This window comes from Ochotona princeps, chromosome 12 (assembly GCF_030435755.1).
Source record: "Ochotona princeps isolate mOchPri1 chromosome 12, mOchPri1.hap1, whole genome shotgun sequence".
NCBI lineage: Eukaryota > Metazoa > Chordata > Mammalia > Lagomorpha > Ochotonidae > Ochotona > Ochotona princeps.
Genome location: NC_080843.1, coordinates 53,262,632 through 53,281,037, shown reverse-complemented (window position 1 = coordinate 53,281,037; position 18,406 = coordinate 53,262,632). Strand labels below are relative to the sequence as shown.

At 38.2% G+C, this 18,406-nt stretch overlaps 1 protein-coding gene across 1 annotated transcript in view; it reads left to right on the top strand.

The window, feature by feature from the left end:
* Positions 1-18,406, top strand: part of FREM2 (FRAS1 related extracellular matrix 2) — a 159,465-nt gene that overhangs the window by 60,295 nt on the left and 80,764 nt on the right. The window contains exons 3-4 of the mRNA XM_004577506.3: positions 6,954-7,100; positions 12,453-12,683. Coding sequence (XP_004577563.2) covers positions 6,954-7,100; positions 12,453-12,683 — 378 coding nt within the window. The remainder of the gene's footprint in view (positions 1-6,953; positions 7,101-12,452; positions 12,684-18,406) is intronic.

Here is an 18,406-nt window from a genome sequence, read left to right as displayed (position 1 = left end):
TTAACATATGTGAGCTGTTTCTTGAACCAAGATTCTAGAATGAATGACCCTAAGATTCTCTAGCAAGAGTGGGAATGATTCTCCATTAGAATTCATTCCATTATATTGGTGTGTTGGCCTGTAGTGTAGCAACAATGCCATGAATTCTCCAGGTACACTGTCCACTTCCAGCTGATAGGCATGCAGGCACTGGGACATCCTTCATGAAGGAGCCACAGTTGTGTTTGCATCCCACTGCTGTCAGAGCCAGGAACCAATGGCTGGAGAGAGACAGGCTGCTCATGGGAGACCACAATGCAGGTTCCTTTCTCATCAAAGGACTGATTCAAGGGAGCAGAAATGTGTGTTGAATAGAAGCGTCTTCCACTTCTGTAATGCATTTCTTGATATGCCAAAAGAAGACTTCATTTTCATTCATCACAGTATAAATCATGACATCACTTTGGAAATTGAAATAACAAATTCTGAATGTTTTCTTCTGAAAAACAAATGCAGGGTTACTTCTTGTGGGCATCAGGTCTCAATGCTTTCATTAAACAGTCAGTAACAACCTTCATTGATGTGTGTTTCACTTTAAGTACTAAATATTCCTTCCTCCATGTGATTATGTGACTTGTTATATAATCTACTAAACACTAAAGAAATAATAAAGATATCTCATCTTTATGTGGTTGGTTCATTAGGATCGTGTTATTAGCCAACAGCACTGTAACTCACCTGTGAAAGCTTACAGAGCACATAGATCCTCTCCATAAGAGGTTCTGCAACCTTCAGAATATAGAAACACCAGGCAGTACTCTAGCTGTTTTAAACAGTGGACCCCCCAGAAAAAAACACAACAAATGTGAACACCGTGGAACTGAATAGACCATGGAAATGGTACGGGAGCTGAAAATAAAAAGACAATGTGCCAAATGGTCCAGAAATGTTAACACCACTCTGCTACATCTAGGAATGATTGTAAAACACTGCTAGGATTGATGTGGAAGGTGACAAATACATTTTCAAAAGTAGACAACTTTTCAAATGTAAAATGCAAGAATAATGAAAGTCAACTTTATATCAACCTTTAGTATAGTGAATGAATAGGAATTTAACTCTTTGGAACTTTATACACAATTACCAATTATATGTCCCCACCATACATGAATATATACGTACTCAAATTTCCTCCCCAAGAGTGAACCAGCTGTTGGAAGATTCTCTCTCTCTCTCTCTTTCTCTCTCTCTCTCTCTCTCTCTCTCTCTCTCTCTCTCTCTCTCTCTCTCTCTCACGTGTGTGTGTGTGTGTAAGGAACCAGAAATGATAGGGTTAGGACAAACAAAGCAGAAACATTAAAAAGATCTATCTATCGTCAAAAACTACATACGTCAGCAATGTTTGAGTATCTTATTATTTGCTGAAAAAATAACTGAAATTATTAAGTAATCTGCAAAATGTGTAAAAGCTATTGATGACTTGTAGTGTCTGCCTTCTGCATGTCCTCCAGGAGCCCCTGTGTCATGCACAGGCATCATTACTGTTAGGTCAGGGTTCATTATCTCTGGGTATTTAGGTGATCTCAGATGAGCAGTATTCTTTCCTTTCCCCAGGGCAGATGTAGGATGCATCTTGACCACTTCTTTGTTGTGTCTAATATCTAGCCATAAATAGAAAAAGGAGAATGAAATAAATATTTAATAGATGTCCTAGCTCCTACCAAACTGGGTTCTTTGAAGTTCCCTTACAGAATTTCTTATCTCTATCCTCATACTTAATCTTCCAGGAATGCTTTCCCTTCTATCCATTGAGTGCCCAAATACCACCCTGTACTTAAGGTCCCATTTAAACACTATCCTTTCCATGAATGTGTCTTTGATCCCTCAGGTTAAAGTAATCCCTCACTCTTGTGAACTCGACAGCTCATTATCAGTGTCTAATAGCACTTGCCAGTCTCTGGTTTGTGCACACTATCTGTGTGCCTGAGCCATCTCCCTTTAGCCAACTCCTGGGTGCTGTTACAGCCAATTGGCATCTTCTTTGCACCAGGTGATTTTCAGTAATAGTGAACCCAATCTGACCTCAAGAGCCAGAGGACCATATTCTACAAACTTGCAAAGATTCTCCTATGGAAGATTCTAATGCAATGAAAAGTTTAAGACCATCCAAACATAGAAATACCGATGTCTTCTTTAGTTTTAGTTTTAGTTTTAGTTTTAGGTTCTCACTGTAAATACTTTGATCATGATGGTGGTTGTAGGTAGCCAATCATGGTACTTACTAAGAGGACAAGATTTCTCAAACATCTGCATAAAGATCAAATTATTCTTCATCCTTGGTAGTATTCTAGAATTCTACAATCTTTCTGCACATTAAAGGATGATTCCCAGTTTTTGAAAATAGTTGTGTATTTGAATCATAGCTTAGCTAATTCCCACGCTGAACTTCCTTTTGAGTAAATGAAAGCTTAAAAGCTAAGGAGTCCCAAGAACCTTCTTTGCTAGTTTCAAACTTTCCTCAAAGAAGAAATGTGTGCTCAAAGCTAAAGGGACACCCACCATTATCAAGCACAAGTCCCAGCTGTGACCTACACTGGTTTTAAGCTTTGTCTTTAAGAGAAGCAGCCCTGTGCATTTAGGGAGGGCTAATTGAAGATGGGATTCTTTGTTATCCTAGGGGAAAGAAAACTTATTGAATAGAAAAAGAAAATGAAGAAGCTTAAAGGCCAGCTGGAAAAGTTCAAAAGAGGTCTTTTCATCAAAACTCTAATGGCTTTAGTGTCAGGGCACAAAGACAAAGCATTTAGGAGTGTGGTTGTCAGCTGTCTGGCACCTGTTATGTGGATTTATGACACAATTTATGGACTTTCATTTGTTTCCAATGAGACATTGAGAATAGATCCTCAGGCATCATGCATGGTAGGATCTCTTTTTGAAAAGTGACAAATTACATTTTAAGTAAAAATCTGTCAGGTTTGTAAGTTGTTAAACTTAATAAAAAATTTAACATTCAGTTAGCAGTAGTTTTCGTGGAAGTGTCAACATTTAGTGTTCCCATTTCAGTGGAATTTACATGGTATATGATAAATCAGTAAGCTAGGTGTCTTTCAATTTTTCATATTAACTATAGAGTTCAAGGGTGAAGGATGACAGTTTCAATAAAGGGAATTACAGTAAACTACAGCTTAGTTGCTCAAATCTCTACATCACTCCTGCATAATAAATGAGTACCTGAGATGTTGCAACTCCTGAAACTCAATATGATTCAGAAGAATTATGTTGCATTTAATAGTATTCAGAGTTAAGCATGATAGATTTAACCTCCTATTCTCTAGTTAAATATCTACTTTACAATTCCAATTTTAGAGTTAATCCTAAGTTTCTGTAACCTGGACCATCTCACTGTCTTACAACAGTTTCTCAATATTGTTTCTGAGGTTTATTTCAAATGAAATCTCATAGTGATGGTTGGACATGTTCAACACTGGTAAACTTGTTCTCTGGTGTGTCATTCAACACCTCTAATTAACCAGTAACCTCTCACCTTCTTTTCTGAGACCCTCATCCTACCAGATAATAACCACCAATTGGAAAAGTTAGTTTTTACCAATTTATGAGTACAGATGAAATTGTCTATTTCAAAACCACCCATGTATTTCATAATGGAGTGTAAGGGTTACATAGTTTTGTTTGGTCATCAGAACTCCTTAGAGGTATCATTTAGATAAACAAATCCCATCAATTAACATTTGTAGATAATCACTTATAATCATTATGCAGTGCCTCTCTGTCTTTTCTCCCCTTTGTATATCTGACTTTCTAATTTTTTTTGAAATCATTATACAGTGTTAATGTACACTGGGTATTTCAGCAAGAGTGTCATTTAAAACAACTGTTCTTTATTATTAAAAAAGAGAGAGAGATAAAGTAGTAAAGGTGGTAAGTTACATTAACCCAGGAAATTTATATTGCCCAAAAAATGACCTACTAAACTTCTTTCAACCAAGAGTTACAAGTTTCTAAGTCATTTAGTACACTTTGTTGTAGTAATAAGCAAAATGAACTCCCTGCCCTCCTGTGTTATATGTCAAGTGGGAGAGACAGAAAATGAGCAAACAAGAGTAGCTATTTATAGACGATGAGCTTGTGGAAAGTGCTGTGGAGAAAATTAGAATTATGGGGCTTGAGATAACTGGGACTTTCACGGGGGCTGGTTATTTGTAGAATAGAGAAAATCGCTCTCTTTGAGACTCCACATTGTTAAAAATGTAATATTCTGAATACAATAATAGTTTCTGGAATATTTCAGCTCAAAAATTCAAAGTTTAGAAAAACAGATTGTCTAGAGGAATAAAATTAAGTGTATCGTTGTAGTAGATACAGTTCTTACAAAAGTGCTATATTCGTACAGAAAGCAGTGAGAGGCTGGGGCTGGCTTCGTATTTCTCTTGGAGAGGAAATGACGGACTATAAAGCCACAGATGTGAAGGACGAGGAATGGTTTGGGGTACCGTGACAACAAGTTTGAAGTAAAAGCTAAACTTGCTAGGAACCAGAATCAAAATGGGACATACTTGTGGCATAAAGTTGTTTGATGTAAATAATCATTTATAAATCAGAGCTGATTGTGTACTAATTTAATTGATTAAATGCTATTCTGTGATTTTGTTTTTATTTGTAGAAGGTATGCCAGCAGTACAATAGAAACACAAGAATTGTTAAAGTGTTTTTAAATACATGAAGACTAAGGGTTGGCAATAGTAACAGAGAGGTCATCTTCATTTCTGATGTAAATTAGTACAGTTTAATACAATTACTAAATTAGTGCCACTAAACTGCATGAGAGGATATATGATGACATGCACAATTTTACAGAATGAGTGATTGATGAACAGCTGGATAATCACAAAGAGGTGAGGAGGCTGTGGGAGGCTGCCACCAGGAGGGTTGAGAAAGGGAGCCTTAAGAAGTGCAAAGTGAGCAAAAGAACCACAGGGGTCATCCTTTAGGCAAGAGGACAAGTGACAGGTGACAGGTGGACTCAGTGCTGCTGAAATCTCAGTTTGACTTCTCAGTTGAGATTAGAGTCCATTTGCATCAGCGTGAAAGTCTGCAAAGAAAGGTTGACTTGCTGTGGACAACAGCTGCAAGGAAAAGGCGGAAAGGAGCAGAGAAAAATCTGCATCAGAGGAAGAGTGGCCTGGCTGTGCACCAGCAGGGTGGATCTGAGGTTCCCCAGGGTGGCAGAGCAGAGTGGGCTGGCACTTGTTGAATGATGCTATCCACGGAACACATGTGGAGCGGGTTATCTCACTTGATATTCCAAATATTCGTGGGAAATAATTGCATCATTCTCCTGTGATTCTCCAATAGTGAAGATGAGGGTCAAGAGAAAGCAGGTGCAAAGAGAAGTGGATCTGGGGAGCCTCCCGGCCATCACCTCTCCTCTCCGGTGCGGGGAGCACCCAGGTCCAGAAGATGTGAGGCTTCAAAAGTTACAAGGACAAACTCTGAAACAAATTCCATTCTTTAACAAACACAAAATTTCTGCTGTCAAATTCCTTTATAGTTTATGTTTTAAAATCCCATCAATTTAAAACACAAAGCGGCTTCACAGTGTGGATGCCTTGTTTTGTGACCCTGTATTCCCAGCATCAGTGCTATCTGTTTCTGTAGTTCTCAGTGTCGTATCTCCAGGAGAACTTCACACCTGCTGTGTAGCAGCTGCATCACATTTATTGACATAATAAATGTTAAGTTCTGTTTATTGGAGGCACTGTAGAATAGCTCTTTACAGATGTATGTTTGCTTCTACAGAACTTACAACATCAGGTTGGTTGTTTGGTCTCTTGTAGACATTGTTTCCCAGCTCTCTAACAGTCTTACACTGATTTACAATTGAAACAATAAACAGGAAAAACAATCTCCTCACATAATCTCAGCTGTTCTCTTTAATTTTTAATATGTACCAAGTAAGAACTCTAAGTCCTTGTACTTTTTTAAAAGCTCTAGCAAAAAAAATCAGTGTATTTGGGGGTGTTTCTTCACTCACTTCTCCTCTTACATCGAATTCTTGGTATCTTCTTGTCTCATTTCTTTTTCACAGGAGACAAGAGCCAGAAATAAAATTGTGCCCCTAGCTGCACTTAACTATTTGGGCTTTTTTTTTCTTACTAGGAAAAAAAATTTTCTCTAAGAAAAAAAAAACTCAAAATGATTCACAAGGAATTACCAACGCCTTTGTTCATAAACCTCACCTTCCTCGGAAATAACTGGTGTAGATCAAAGGAAGTGGAGGGGACTGAGTACAGGGACAGAGATCAGCTGATGGCCATCTTCTCTTTCACTTGCCCAACAGAATAGCTTTTACATAGAGAGATCTGTTTTCTCCGATGGGCAAATAACTTCATTTTGGTGAGAGGTGGGAGGAGAAAACTTTATCTTCAGAGTAGAATGGCAATCGATGGGGGAAAAAAAAAGCTGTTTGCTTTAAGGAAAGGAGGTAGAATCTACTAGAGAAAGGAGGCGGAGAGGGGGTATTTGTTTTTCCTTAAGCAACTATAATTAAAGCCTTCCCTCCAATTGCTCTGTGAACCAGAAAAAGGTATTTGTAAAGCTGTGTGCTTTTAGGAAAACCTCACAGAGAAGTTTGCACGCCTCTTGAAACACTTGCTTTCTGGCGGCACCTTGTGGTTAGGGCGTCATCCTGCAGCTTGCGTACTAATTTTTGTATAACCCTGAATTGTTTGGGTAATTGTGCACTTTTCCTAAACAATTCCTCCTTGAGCAAAGAGTTTCTTTTGTCTGAATAACAGTCCCCAAAGGGTGAGCAGAATCTCTGTGGACAAGTGCAAGAGTTGGGGAGCAAACCAAGCTGTGTTGATGCTGAATATTGCGTCATCCGAGTAGTCTGTGGAATTTCCAAGGCCATTCATTCAACACAACACTGAATTGAAGCTTTATTTGTTTTCCAGGTGGAAACAAGTTAACCAAGCAGCATTTTCGTCTGAACTGGGCATGGATCTCTTTTGAAAAGGAGTATTACCTGATCAACGAGGAATCCAAATTTCTCGACGTTGTCATTAAACGTAGAGGCTACTTGGGAGAAACATCCTTCATAAGTAAGTTTAGTTTCCATTTCTGTCTCAACATCTTTTTCCAGCCAAGGTATTTTTATGTCTCTACCAGGATCAAAATCCCAGTAGGCCTACTGATTTAGTTTTAAGAGTTTGGGGAGATTTCAGTGCGTATAGGTTCTTAAACTGCTAAAGAAACAGGTGGCAGATTGGCATAAGAATACAGATCTTCTCAGCCTCCTACCTCAAAGTGTTCTCTGATACGAAACAATTATCACATTGCCAGTAACCGTTCATCTATTACAACATAAAAATAAACGAATAAAGGGAATAAAGGGACCCGTAACTTACCTATTACAATCTGTTAAAATATCAGTGTATAGCATCTATACCAAAAAGGAAAAAGTCATTCAGCAATTGATCTAGAGTTTGAGTGTAATTTACTATTATATTTCAATGTTAGCTCACTAAAAGCTTCAGGAATGCCAATTCAATGTGAGCTATATGTTGTAAAATTTTTGTAGCCAACAGCGTTAAATATTCATCATTTTCTTCTGCATTGCTTCTTTTAGTTAAAACTGAGTCTAAAACAAGCCTTTCTTTATTTCACACTCATATTTCATTTAATGTAGGTATAAACAAAGGAAAGTAGACAAATTGCTCATTTTAAGCAATAATCTAATTGGTGTAAAATGTTTGGTGTTAAGCAGAAAAACAGCAGAGATGTGAGGAATTATACTATTTAGATGCCATATGTTTTATAGTTAGGCCAGTCAAATTTGTGTGAGATGAAACAGGATGAGATTATCAATTAAATTAGACATCCAGGAGAACAGTCACAAAAAGTTACTAAGCCATTGTCTTCAAAATGATGCCTACCCTGACACTTCACTGATCTGTGAAGTTTAGAAGCATTTAACAGTAGACTCCCAACACACACACACTCTCTCTCTCTTTGTCTCTCTCTCTCTCCCTCCCTCTCTCTCTTCAACTCCAACTGTTTACTTTGCCCAGGACACAACCCTTGACATTTCTATAATTTTGCGTGATATGTTTGGATTATAGAAATGAATTGCCTTTGGCTTTAAAAATGTTATTTTTATTGAGCAGAGTGACTTTCAGCCCCCTCTGGCCCCATAGGTTTAGTCTGGCCACAGACCCAGTGGGCAACCCTGCTCCTCTGCTGCCAACCCTGTGCAGCTGGCATCTGGGTCCTATTCATTATCTGCATTTAACCTGCTGGGGCAAAGCAGAGGCTTTTACTGCTCTCCTTTAGGGACTGGTTCTTGGCCCTCACAATACTTGGCAGCATCTGTCTTACCTGTTACTGCTGGGATCTCAGTCCTCATGTGCTTTGTGCTTGAAAATAAAGCAAAGCAAAGGAAAGCAGTGACCACAGAGCACTTCAGAAATTATTAAAGTTGTTTTCCTCTATTTGTGTTTTGTTCTCAGCTTTAAGAAGTTGATTTCAAAGCGCACCCTCACAGCTAAACTGTGGATAGCACTGGGAAAGATCATAGTTGAAAAGGACTTTTTAACTGTCTTTTCAGATTTTTCTCTTTGCTCCATTTTTTGTTTACTAAGCTGAATGCTGAAATGTCAAATGAGAGCTCATTTGCGTGAAGCGCAGTTTTGCTGTCAGTGAACTATGATTTCCTCCAAACGTGGAAATAGCAGCGATTCTAGACAGGCTCTCTAGCTTTTAGTTTGCTTGGTTCACTTCCAATGGCTACTTAGTAACCTGGGGAAGAAGACAATTAGGAAGACTGCAGTACGTGACCCATATATCTCTGGCATTGAAGATGGTGAATAGAATCCTCTCCAGGACACGGCAGGGGAGTCAGATGAAAGTGGAGAATAGCCTCACAGAAGTTCTATAGTGAATATGTTTCCATGCAAACTCCGATTCTCACTCCCCGGCTGTTAGAATGAGGTCATTTGCATCACATTTGAAGAAGCATCACTTGCACTGAATGGCATATCACATGAACACAGTTATACACTACATGAAGTTTACAGATGTATTTCCCAAAGATGATTATTCATTTTACAACCAGTACACCTCTCCAGTAAGCTTCATATATGTTTGTATTTCACAAAAATATTTGCATTTAAAAGATCTAATTGCTACTGGGTATCAAATATTTCCATCTATGAAAGATAAAATGTTCCATTAAGCATAATCAGCGTGTTTCCTGTCTCACTTACTCCTTACAACAAGCCTTATTCACTGAAATAACTGGCATTTTCTGAAGCATTTACTGTGTGCCAGGCACTGTGTTGAGTGATGACTATGAAGTGATAATGACAGCTAACATTTACTAAGTTTTTACTATATGCAAAACTTATTTCCCAACAGTGTACACAGGCCAGAGCACTGTTATATTCCCCTGGTCATAGGTGAAGTAGCAGAGACATGATACGTCCAGAGCTACACAGCCAGACTGGCCTGTAGGTAGGGGTTACGTTGCCAATTCAGACAGCCAGGTGCCATGTGGGGAAACCTGGATTCAAACCCCAGTTCCAACTACTGTCTCTTGTTAATGCAAACCCAGACAGCAGTGGTGTCTCCACTGACCAGATCTTGTCACCCAAGTGGGAGACCTGGCTTTGAGACCCTGGCTCCCGGTTTCAGCTCACTGGAGTATTCCCAGCTATTGCAGGCATTTGGGATATGAGTCAATGGGTCAGAGAACGCTCTCAGTCTGTCTTCTCACTTGCTTGCTCTCTTTTTTATATGTGTTATACTGTGTGTGGTGTGGTGTGGTATAGTGTGGTGTGATGTCATGTGGTATGGTGTGGTGTGGTGTGTGCGCGTGTGTGTGTGAAATGTGTGGTTTTTAAAAATATGTTCAAAGTTACATACACATGTAATACTGGGCAGAGCTGGGAATCTGCTTCAGCACCCACACCATAAACCAAAGAAACATACTCCTCCTTGAAACTTCATCAACTAAGAGAAAATGAAAGCTTATCTGTAATGCTATAGCTATTGAATGGTCAAATGAGTATGGAATAGTTATCTCATTTCAGAGATATGTCCATTTTTCATTTCATTTTCACAGAAGCTTTCTTATAAAATCCACCAAAAAGTTACAGGCGCGTTTAGCAGCAACCATGGTGATTTGTGATTGTAACTAATCGCTCACAGGCTGGGTGAATTGGCTGTTGTATTGTAAGGATGACTGGTTGGAATGAATGGACATTCCCTGTATGATAGTGCTACTATTTTATTCTTCACTGCCCTTTGAATTCCCATAAATGAATACATCTGTAATGAAAGCAAATGGAGTGAAACAGAAAGGCAGGCAGTAGCTACCAAAGAGAGTCTGACCAACAGATTTCTTGCCTCTGGGCGTAGATGGGTCAAGGAACAGCATGTTTTCTGGAACCAGAGAGAGTGAATCCTTCCATCACCTGGCGGTAAACTGTGGTGGACCCAAGAGGTGGTGACCACCACTCTGAGTACAGTAGGAACCAGAGCAGCAACAGCAAGTCTGCAACCTTTAGCAGGACCTCTGCTTTCCTACTTGCATGCAACACATTACTGGCATTTCAGTAAGTTCTCTAAGATAAATATGGCAGAAATATTCCTAATACAACTGTCATTTCCCCCCTCATGTGAAGATTAAATAGTCAGTGATATATATTCAAATAGGGAATATTCATGTTATTGCTATATGTAAGCAGTACCAGAACAGGGGGGTTTGTAGTTTCAGATACAAACCCGCAACGTGGGACAAAGCCTGTTGTGCCAACAGTACCAGGTGTGCAGTCAGTACTCAGGGAGGTTATGCAAAATAAATCACCATTTGGTATAGTTTAAGTTCTTTTAAGTTGTTTGGAAGATTTATTTTATTTTTTATTTGATAGGCAGATTTGTAGAAAGGAGGGAGGGAAAGAAAGAGAGAGAATTTCGTCCACTGGTTCATTCCCCAAATGGCCACAATGGCCAGAACTGGGCTGTTCCAAAGCCAGCTCTCAGTTTCAAACATGGTCACAGGGGCCCAATGATTTATGCTAACCTACACTGCTTTTCCCAGGCCATAAGCAGGGAGCTAGATGGGAACTGGAGCAGCCAGGATACAAGCTGCCACCCAGAATGGATGCTGGCACCACAGAGAGAGGATTAGTGTGCTGTGCTATTGCACCAGCCCTTGGTTTAGTTTCATTTCTACTTTGAAGAACTAAAGCAGTTTTCCAAAACTACAATTTCCTCAACTGACAAATGTTACAAATCTATTTTAATATTTTAAAAAGCTAACAGTCACAAACATTTTTATTCTTTTTTTTAATCTGCCTTGTCTCTTCTTTAAAAATACCATAGACAGTATATTTGAGAATTATTCTGTAATCTTGACTGGCTAAGTTTTGGTTCCTATATAAGTATATAAGGATCAGTATTATTACAGTTGTATCATTTTCCTATGACTGAGTTTACACCCTGCTTTTTGGATAATCTGGGGGTACTTCAAGAAATTCATGAAAATGGAATACTGTTTCACAACATGTCATAGCAACACTTAGCGCAAATATAGCAAAACCAAAATTGCAGCTAAACTAGAAATTATTCTGCTCTAGCAGAACATGCTTTTCATCATCAGACCCATAGTCAGTTATCCACTTCACAAAATCATAGTTTACTTGACTTTGCAGGATGAAACGATACATTTAAAAATAACAAGAAAGGGAGTGTTCCAACCATCAGTTAAGATTGCCCACAACTTAAATCAGACTACCTGAGTTTAATTCTTTAAAAAATATATATTTATTTCTGTTGGAAAGGCAGATTTACACAGAAGAAGATACAGAGAAGAAGATCTACCATGTGCTGGTTCACTCGATAAGTGGCTGCAATGGCCAAAGGTGAGCCTATCCAAAGCCAGAAGCCAGGAGACTCCTCTGGGTCTCTCACACAAGTGCAGGGTCCCAAGGCCTTGGACGATCCTCTGCTGTCTTCACAGGCCACAAGCAGGAAGCTGGAAGGGAAGTAGAGCAGCTACAACATGAACCAGCACCCATATGGGACTTCAGCACATGCAAGACAAGGATTTAGCTACTGAACCATAGTACAGATCCCTGGATTCAATTCTAAGCTCTAACTCCTGATTCCAGCTTTCTGCTACAGCAGAGCCTGGGAGGCAGTGGTGACGACACCAATCATTGGGTTTCTACCAAGCACACTGGTCGTCCAGCTTGAGTTCTGGCTTCCTACTGTGGCCTCAGCCTAGCCACAGCCATCATAGTCATTTGCAAAAATGGAACACTCACTTCTCTTTCTCTGTTCCTCTCTCTCTTCCTCTTTCTCTCTCCTGGTCAATTTTTCTTTTTTATGTTTAACCAGGAATGTCTAATCCAGTGAAGTTGGAACTAAAAAACTCATATGTTTCTTTGAAGGCATTAGCACAAGAGATGGGACTGCAGAAAAAGACAAAGACTTCAAGGGCAAAGCACAGAAGCAGGTGCAGTTCAACCCAGGCCAGACGAGGGCCACGTGGCGAGTGCGGATCGTGAGTGATGGGGAGCATGAGCACTCGGAGACCTTCCAGGTGTTGCTCTCAGAGCCTGTGCTGGCCGCTCTGGAGTTCCCCACAGCCACCACAGTGGAGATTGTGGACCCTGGAGATGGTAAGTACCACTGGTAGTGTATTTATGTTGCTACGATTAGGATGAAATACCTCACAGAAGTGTTAGAACTTTGTAGATGAATGATTGGATTGTTTCATAAATTCTGATGGGAAAAGGAAAACCAGAAAGAAATGATGGGAAGTTATATTTTTCAAGGATTAACTTCACACCTTTCAGTTATAATTCTGTGCTCTAGCCTTGGTCCAGTATTGCTCATCTGATTTTTCTTTGATCACTTCTAAAAGCTTTCTTTCTTAATGTCTTAAGATATCTTTTAAATAAATAATTTAAGAATTTGACCATTTTTAAAGTAACTGTTTCCTGTGTAACAGCTAATTACCCAAATTTCCTTCATACATTTGGCAAGCCAGAATTTTTCACTGGGCCATATGTTCACAGGATCATTACATGCTATCCAGCCCTTCTGCTACTCACCCCCCAAAGCACTCCCATTCTGTATTGCACACAGTGTTTTAAATCATGGCTCTTAATTGCTATTATATTACTTTTTCTTGTCAATGCACAACCTTGGCTGGTGTGAGTAAAATCAAATTTTGCTGCTTTTGTATGTAATCTGACCATTTTCCTCCCTTTACCAAACTTCTACAGTTTTGGCTTGTCTTGATTAGTTAAGGGGGAAAGGTTGAATAGCCTTTTGAGGGCTGTTATTTATACAAATCATACAGAGACTCCTGAAGCTGTCAGAAGCCAGACACAGTTTTCTTTTCAACAGCCAACATACTTACTTTGTCAGAAAACTCTTAAATGGTCTGCAAAGATACAATTTACTGAGTACATGAAATGGAGACACATGTGGAAATCCGTGTGTTAAAAGACTGTGCGTGATTAAAGGGAGAGGATAGGAAATCTAGAGTTCCTGTATCATTTCCTTAGCCAGCATCTCTTGCCTTTACTTAAATATGAAATTTAATTATGTTTGGATTCTCCCCACCCCTCCCCAAACCCTCCCACCATGGTGGATTCCTCCACCTTGTTGCATAACCACAGTTCAAGTTCAGTTGAGATTCCCCCATAGCAAGTTTTAGACCATTTGTTATCAAATTGTGTGACAGAAAGACCTGCTAACATAAATCTTTTCTATACATACATATGCCCATATACACGCAAAGATATGAATACCTGTGTTTATAAATATTCTAGCATCTCTGTGCTCATAATTATACTCTTTCAACGCTCTCTATACATTTAGATATTTAAATTAAGTAATTGTGCCTTGCATAAAGATTTAAAATGAGCATGTATTTCATTTCGCATCTTAGTTGCATTAGAAGTTTTGCAATCTAATCTAATTTAAATATTACATTTTTAACCATACATACCACTTTTAAGTGAGAGCTTGAAGTGTGCAGGATCTACTTCACCAATGCACTTTCACAGTATGTGTGTGAAAAGAAGCATTTCAATATATAAGGATGCATAATATGCATTTTGTGAAGCTTGTCCTTTTCTGCTGAGTTTTGTAAATTTTTTGATGTGCATGACCGCTAAAGAATATACCAAAGCATAATTAATTATTTTACTTCAGCAACATTCCTCACTAATCTTTCTGTATGGAGCCACTAATAGAGTAATTGCTTGCTTCTTTCCTATTGTTGCATATCTTTCTGTATCAATCCTCAAATATACAAGTGAGTAAAACGAAGTGATTTGGGGCTAGAGTTGTGGCATAGAGAGTAAAGCTACCATCTCTACTGTCACCATCCCGCATGGGCAATGGTTCATGCCCTGGCTGCTTTACTTCTGGTACAACTCTTTGTCAGTCACCTGGTAAAAGTAACAAGCAACGGGCAATCTGTGGCCCCTTGTCACTCACACGGGAGACGGATGAAGCTCCTGGCTCCCGACTTCAGCCATCAGTGGAGTGAACTAGCAGATGGGCTCTCTCATGCTCTGTGACTCTGACTTTCAAATATAACTTTTAAAAAAACACGAAATGATCTTACAAAATCACAAAGCTGCACATCAGCTCGTGTGCAGTATATGTATTTTATTCAACAAATATGTATTAACCTTTTGCCATGTGCCAGGAATTCTGCTAAGACTGTGGAATCATCTAACTGGGAGATCACATGTCACTAAATTGTTGCAATAAATAACACAGAGTATCGTGCATTAGGATACGGGAGAAAATAGTCTGTTAAGTAGAATATCAGACATAATCCAGGAAATATAACTTCAATGAGGATCGCTTTGGTTTATTTTTCTAAATTTATTTTCATTGAATTCAAATGAATAGCCTTAACATGTTAAAAGACACACTGCAATATTTTGGCAAATGCAAAAGCAGCATCTATCACACAGTAATAGTTACCCCGCGGTTCTGTGGAACACCAGATTCGTTACCCTCACCTTAATCCATATTGGTGCCTGTTGTCCAATCTCCTCCAACCCACAAACTTCCCCAGTTCCTAAGAATTATTATTTTAGATTCATATGGACTCACACACATGCATATCTGTGTTTTGTATTTCTGTATAATCATATACATCTAGATTCATATTAATTCACATATATATATTTAAGTCTTTCTGTGTTTGGTTTTTTTCACTTAGACATGCTTTCCAATTCCAACATTCTCATTGTAAATTTCAGGGTTATATTCTATTGTGCATGTTCCACAGCATTTTTTATCCATTCATCATTTAATGGACACATAGACTAATTGTGTAGCCTGGTTATTGTGAATAGTGGGAGTTCAAGCATCTCTTTCATGTACTGACTTCATTTCCATTGGCTATATTCCCACAGGTGGAATAGCCAGATCGAATAGTAAATCTATTTTTAGTTTCTTGAGAAACCCCCATTGTGTTTTCCATAATGGTTGCACTGATTTATATCCCCATAAACAGTGTCTTACTAGGACTCCCTTTTCCACACTGCCTCTCCAGCATTTCTAACTTTGGGGGATTTTATAGCAGCCATTCTGCTTGGGAGTAATATGATCCCTCATTGTGGTTTTGGTTGGCATTCACTGCTGGCTAGTGCGATTAAGAATTTTTTCATGCATTTATTGGACTTTTGTATTTCTCCTTCTGAAAAATATCTACTTGAAGCGTTTGTCCATTTCTTCTGTTGTATTCTGCATTTCTTATTTTTTTTTTTTGACAGATTGTGGATGTTAACCTTTTGTTAGATGCATACTTTGCAATTATTTTCTCCCATTCTGTTATTTGCCTGTTCTCTCTGATTCTTTTGTTATATAGAGGCTGGTTACTTTGATAAAATTGTTTTTGTCTTTTTTAAAACTTTTATTGCCCATGCTTTTGGGATCTTACTCAAAAGGTCATTGCCTTTGCCAATGTGTTGAAGTGTTTCCCAAACGTTTTTCTTGTAACGATTCTTAGTTTCAGGTCTAACATTTAAATCTTTTACTCATTTAAGTTCATTTTTGTATAAACTGAAATGTAAGGGTATCTTTTCAAATTTCTGCCTATGGAAATCTAATTTACCTAATACCATTTAAATACCCTTTTCCTAAGATTGTTTTTAGCAACTTCATCAAAGATAAATGACAATATGTACATGGATTAATATTTTTATGTTCCTACTATGTTCCATTGATGTGTCTGTCTGTATTTTTTTACTTGTATCATACTATTTGGTGTCCAACTTTCCTCTTAATGCTCAAAATTATTCTGATTATTCTAGATTTTTATGTTTCCATGTATATTTTAGATTATTAACTTTTTGTATTGACATTCTGTACTGTTAATACTATTCTGTTAATATACTTTAGTATCAAAAATTACATTATCTTCTCCCACTCTTAATTGTACAGAAACATTAGTTAACATTCAAATTTTCAATTCTTAAGGAAAAATATATAAAACCTAAAACTTCACGTTTTGTATTAGAATCTCATTCCTTTTTAGCTTTGTTAATAGGTAATGTAACTGGAGTAAATTCGGTTTATCTAAATTTATTGAGAGAACATAATGTTAGATAAATATCTAAAGACTGTAAATATTTTTTTAAAAAATACTTCTTGAAATTTTTATTAGAAAGTCAGATATACAGAGAGGAAGAGAGACAGAGAAGAAGATCTTCCATCTACTGACTCACTCCTCAAGTGGCTGCAATGGCTGGAACTATGCCCATCCAAAACCAGGAACCAGGAGCCTCCTCTGGGTCTCCCACATGGGTCCAGGGTTCAAGGCTTTAGGCTGTCCTTGGCTGCTTTCCCAGGCCACAAGCAGAGAGCTCGATGGGAAATGGGGCCGCTGGGATTAGAACCAGCACTCTTATGGGATCGCAGCTTGTGCAAGGCAAGGACTTTAGCCGCTAGGCTACCACACCGGACCTGCCTATAAATATTCTACATAATTATTTATCTTGGACACTTGAAATGTCTGCAACTTGTGATTGAAATAGAGTCATTATGTTATTTCAGTATCACTAAAATATATCCATGAACTAGATTAGTATTTGACTTATATGGTATTGAATAATGAATAAACATTATTACAAGGAATATAGAATTTAATGTAGTTCCAAAAAATCCTAACGTTAACAAATACAAAAAAGGCAAACATGCATACTCTGAGTTAACCAAACACATGCTACAAAAACAGATACAAGAGTACTACAATGTGAAATCCAGTGACTCATTCCTGTTTTTGAAACTCCACACCACTGTCAGTGCTGGTAGAGATCAATGCGCAGCTGAAATTTCTCTATGAGTGCGCCAAAACTCAACGTCCAGAATTCATGAAATGATGGCAAAATACAGCATAAAACAGATAAATAACAAAGAAAGCACACAAGGTCTTTGATTTCAATGAAATTTGAAACTTTTTATTTTTTTTTACTCTATCAGTAGGAAGCATTAGTCATTGTTTTAAACAGAAAAATGGCAGCCATTTGTTAGTACGGCGTGTCATTTCTGGCATTAAATGGTGGATAGGGAAACAGTGCAAAGTAAAATAACTTTACTTATGAAGCACATTCTAAAAATACCTACATTCAACAAAGACACCTAGCAACAGAAGCAAAGATTTCCCAAAGATTACCTCCAACTCCCACGTTTGCATTGTACCCCAAGGTCACTTCTGGTCTTCATGATATCCTAATGTGAATTTGCAACACATATTATTATGTGGTTTAGGCGTGTTTGCATTTGTTTCTTTTTCAAGCCTCTACTAAAATTAATCTATGTGATAATGCCTGTTTTGAAAAATCTTATAAATGTGTAAAGAGCTATCCAGGTTCGAGTACATCTGTGACAGACTCTTCCACGTTCACTTCTATTGTTAGCCAAACTACAGGCACCACAGTAGCCTGAATAAGTTGCAAAACAGCTTCTGAATTGCTTTTCAATGTGCCCAACTTTTTAAAGGCAGTGAGCAATTAATTTCCTAATCCGTGCACTGCACTCTTGCTTCCCTCCCTTACTCTATTGTAGTAAATTTTTAAAAGATATTTTGTTCCATCATGTGTTTTGCTGTTGGAGCATTTTCATGTGCCTAGAGCAGCTGAGTCAAGGAGCAGCATGAATGTTCTCTTTCAAATGTAACCATGCTTGCTTTATTTCAGAGAGTATAAGTCATTTTTCACAAAAGTTACAGCAGTCAAAATCTAACAGTTAAAAAAACACAAAGTATTCATTTCAAAGCAGTCAAATTGATGAATGAGGTTATTCAGTGTTCTCTTGCAAAGTAAAGAAGACTCCAATCTGAAATAATGAAAGTAATGCATGTTCCATG